This window comes from Ornithorhynchus anatinus, chromosome 8 (genome assembly GCF_004115215.2).
Source record: "Ornithorhynchus anatinus isolate Pmale09 chromosome 8, mOrnAna1.pri.v4, whole genome shotgun sequence".
In the NCBI taxonomy this organism is placed as follows: Eukaryota; Metazoa; Chordata; class Mammalia; order Monotremata; family Ornithorhynchidae; genus Ornithorhynchus; species Ornithorhynchus anatinus.
In genome coordinates this window covers 70768696-70772378 of record NC_041735.1, presented here as the reverse complement: position 1 = coordinate 70772378, position 3683 = coordinate 70768696, and the positions used below count along the sequence as shown (strand labels likewise).

The 3683-nt window shown below is 58.1% G+C and overlaps 1 protein-coding gene across 1 annotated transcript; it reads left to right on the top strand.

Moving 5' to 3' along the window:
• The first annotated feature begins 1179 nt into the window (after nt 1-1179).
• On the top strand, nt 1180-3683 carry CLDN12 (claudin 12). The gene has a single exon (XM_029071258.2). It carries the CDS (start codon nt 1219-1221, stop codon nt 1957-1959), a length of 741 nt encoding a protein of 246 aa, XP_028927091.1. The 5' UTR covers nt 1180-1218; the 3' UTR covers nt 1960-3683.

The following is a 3683-nucleotide window of genomic DNA, read 5'->3' as shown; positions in this document are numbered from 1 at the left end:
GTTAGGGAAGTACTTGCCTTGAGTTAATCAAACACTCCCAGAGGTGATCAAAAAGGCCTAGAGGGAGGGGCAAATGCAAGGCCTTGACCATTGTGCTTCCGCACCCTAAGTGGTACAGGAGGCTCTGAGGTTGGACTCTCTTCCCCATTTGTCTGAGCTTTACTCTATTTTCCCCAGGGCCTAGTGCTGTGTTTTGCCCCTAGTCTGCATCCAGGAACAATAATAGTCATTCAGTCATATTTATTGAATGCTTACTGTGTGCAGAGCACTGCACTAAGCACTTGGGAGAGTACAGTGCAGATACATTCATAATAATAGCAATATTTACGCAAGCCCCCGAGGAGACTAAGCTCCACTTTTCCTCATCTCCCACTCCCTTCTGCGTCGCTCTGACTTGCTCCCTTTGCTCTTCACCCTCTTCCAGCCTCACAGCACTTACATATATATCTGTCGTTTTATTTATTTGCAGTGATGTCTGTCTGCCCCCCCTAGACTGTGAGCTCGTTGTGGGCAGAGATTGTCCCTCTTTATTATTGCATTGTACTTTCCCAAGCGCTTAGTATAATGCTCTGCACACAGTAAGTGCTTAATAAGATTGAATGAATGAACAATAATCATATCTGTTAATAGTAATAATAGTAATGAATTGTGGAATTTGTTAAGCACTTACTAGGTGCCAAACACTGTACTAAGTGCTGCGAGAGAGACAAGATCTTCAGGTCGGATACAGTCCCTGTCCCCCGTGGGGCTCAGGAGGGAGAAAGTTTTACAGATGAAACTGAAGCCCAGAGAAGTGAAGTGACTTGCCCAAGGTCACCCAGCAGGTAAGTCAGTCCTGGGGGTGCTGAGAGGGTCCTCGTGGCCGACAGCTGGGAGAGTGGGGTCGGTGGGGGTGGAGGGGGATGGAGAGTGGGCCTAGGCCCTTGAGACCAGAAGGACGCTAGAAGGGATGACTCTGCTCCCCAGCCTCCCGGCCGTGGCCCCCTAAAAATGAGGGGCGGGCATTCACATTCTTCACCGAGTGGGTGGATTAATACCAAACCCGAGTGGGCGGGCACCCGTCCCAGGGGGTGGCCGGAGTGTGTGGGGGCAGAAAGTCCGTCTCCACGGGGCCCCTCTGACCGGAAGCTGCTCGCGACCCCGGGCTCGACGTCTGTGTTTTGTCCACAGCTCTCTGGCCCGGCTTCTGGGGACGGCCCGCCCACCCTCCCGCCCGCCATGGGATGCCGGGACGTCCACGCGGCCACGGTGCTCTCCTTCCTCTGCGGCGTGGCCTCGGTGGCCGGGCTGTTTGCCGCCATGCTGCTGCCCAATTGGAGGCGGCTGAGGCTGATCACCTTCAACAGGAACGAGCGCAACCTGACCGTGTACACGGGGCTCTGGGTGAAATGCGCACGCCAGGATGGTGCCCGCGACTGCCTCATGTATGATCCGTCCTGGTACGCGTCCGTGGACCAGCTGGACCTGCGCGTGCTGCAGCTGGCCCTCCCCACCAGCGGGCTGGTGGCCGTGGGAGCGCTCCTGCTGGGGCTGGTAGGGATGGGTGACACGGCCTTCCGCCCCACTCCGCCCAGCATCCAGCGGGCCCGCTGCCTCGTCAACAGCGCGGGCTGCCATTTGGTGGCCGGGCTGCTCTTCCTCCTGGCAGGCGCCCTGAGCCTCGCCCCATCCATCTGGGTGGTCTTCCACACGGCCCGGCTGAACCGGCAGTACGAGCCCGTGTTCTCCTTCGACTACGCCGTGTACGTGGCGGTGGCCAGCGCCGGCGGCTTGTTCCTCACTGCCCTCCTGCTGCTCGTGTGGTATTGTGCCTGCAGGGCGCCACCCCCGCCCTCATGGCAGCCACTCTACCCGCACCCGCCCCAGCCCGGCGCCCACACCTACTCCCAGCCTTACTCGTCCCGGTCCCGCCTGTCGGCCATCGAGATCGACATTCCCGTGGTCTCGCGCGCGACCTAAGCGCTTCTTAGAGCGAGGGTTCCCGGGCTCCGGACTCTCTCGGGCATCCCATTCGTCCCCCTCCCGTCTGGCTCCGACCCTACCCCTGCCGGTTCCCTTTCCCTGGCCCCAGAGAGGCAGCCTCCACTTCCATGCGGATCCGATTGGCCGAGTCTGGAGGGGACGGGTCGGGCTGACTGGGAGCAGTCGCTGAGGCTGGTTGGGGAGGTGGTCCTTGACTGACCCCAGACCACCCACTCCCTGACCCCCCTCACGCCCTGCCCCATGGGACACCTCAAGCCCTTCCCTCCAGACCCCTGGCCCCTGAAACCTGACCCTCTTTGGAGCCGGTGGTTTCCTCCTCACCATCATCTCCCCTTGCCGCTGGCAGAGCCCAAGGAGCAGTCCAGGCTTGCCCACCTACTTGGGTCCAGGTCTGCCAGGGAGGAGTGGCTGGCTCCGAGTCTCCCCGGGAGGAGGAGCTGGCTCCGGATCTGCTAGACCCTATTTCTCTTAACTCCACTAGCTGTCCTGGACAGAATCAATCAGTCCAACAAAGCCACTGGCCTTCTCCCCCACCGTGGACACGGACTCTCTGCTGCCCAGGGGCTGCGGCTATTGCCAGATGCCGTTCTTCAGTTCTCCCTCAGGGGCCCGGGTTGACGTCGATGACCATGCTGGGTTGCTTTAAATGGCGGGAGTGATGGGGGATGGGAGGATGGGCAGCAGTGGGGAGGGGGGGCGGATGGTTTGGAATGCAAGTCCCTGTGGGTATGTCAAGGGCCTAACAGCTATCATGACTCTCTGCCCCCATTGTCCCTCCCAAAACAAGTCCCTTCTCTCTTCCCCGTGTTGTTCTTTTGGATGGTTGTCCTTGGGAATGGAGGATGGGTAGTGGGGTAATTGAAATCCCAATTTCATCCCATGACCATCTACTGCTAATATTTCCTTCTTCACCCCCAAGCCTGCTGCTGTCCACATCTGTGGGTCGCTTTGCAGTGGAGAAGGGACTGGAAAGCATAGAAAGCTGGGGAGGGAAGACTGATCCCAGACCAGGCACCCATGACCCCTAGACAATCCCTCCTCTGGCGCCCTGCCCCTCGGTGCCATGAGACAATTAAAGCGTCTTGCTCAAATCGCCTGCGCCTGTCCATTCCACTTGGCCTCGGGCCTGCGTGTGGCCAGAGGCCCCCAGTGATGGCCTCGCCCATTGATCCAAGTCGGTCCCGTTCCAACCCCCCGGGGCGGCTCTCGCTCGTGCGCCTGTGCGGCCATCTTCCTTCTGCCCCCTTGGCCCTGAGCCTGGACCAGCTCGTCCTCTTGGTGGGCCAAGGAAAAAACTGCCAGAAACACATGCTGAGGATGCTGGGGTCCCGGCCTGGTTTTCGTGGATGTGTGTGGAGCCTGGATGTGAGCAGCTGCCTGAGTTGACCCTGGGTGTGCGTGTCTGTGTGCTTGTGTGCATGTGTGTGTACATGTAGGTGTATCATGGTGCATTTGTGTGTGTGTGTGTGTGTGAGACAGTCCAGCACTCAGTATGGTGTTTGGCACACAGTAAGCATTTAACAAATACCATTTTTTAAAAAGTGAGACAGAACAAGTATGCCTGAGTGTGAATGTGAAGGAGGGATTTTTGCAAACTCGGATCTCTGATCCACTTTAGCCTCCACTTTGTTCACTGTTTGCTGATGGATCTTTCCCTGTGAGAGTTTTTTTTGGTTCAATAAAAGTGTTTTCTCCTGAGA

Coding starts and splice junctions, on each gene's coding strand:
- CLDN12 (XM_029071258.2), top strand. CDS start 1,219: ATGGGATGCCGGGACGTCCACGCGGCCACGGTGCTCTCCTTCCTCTGC.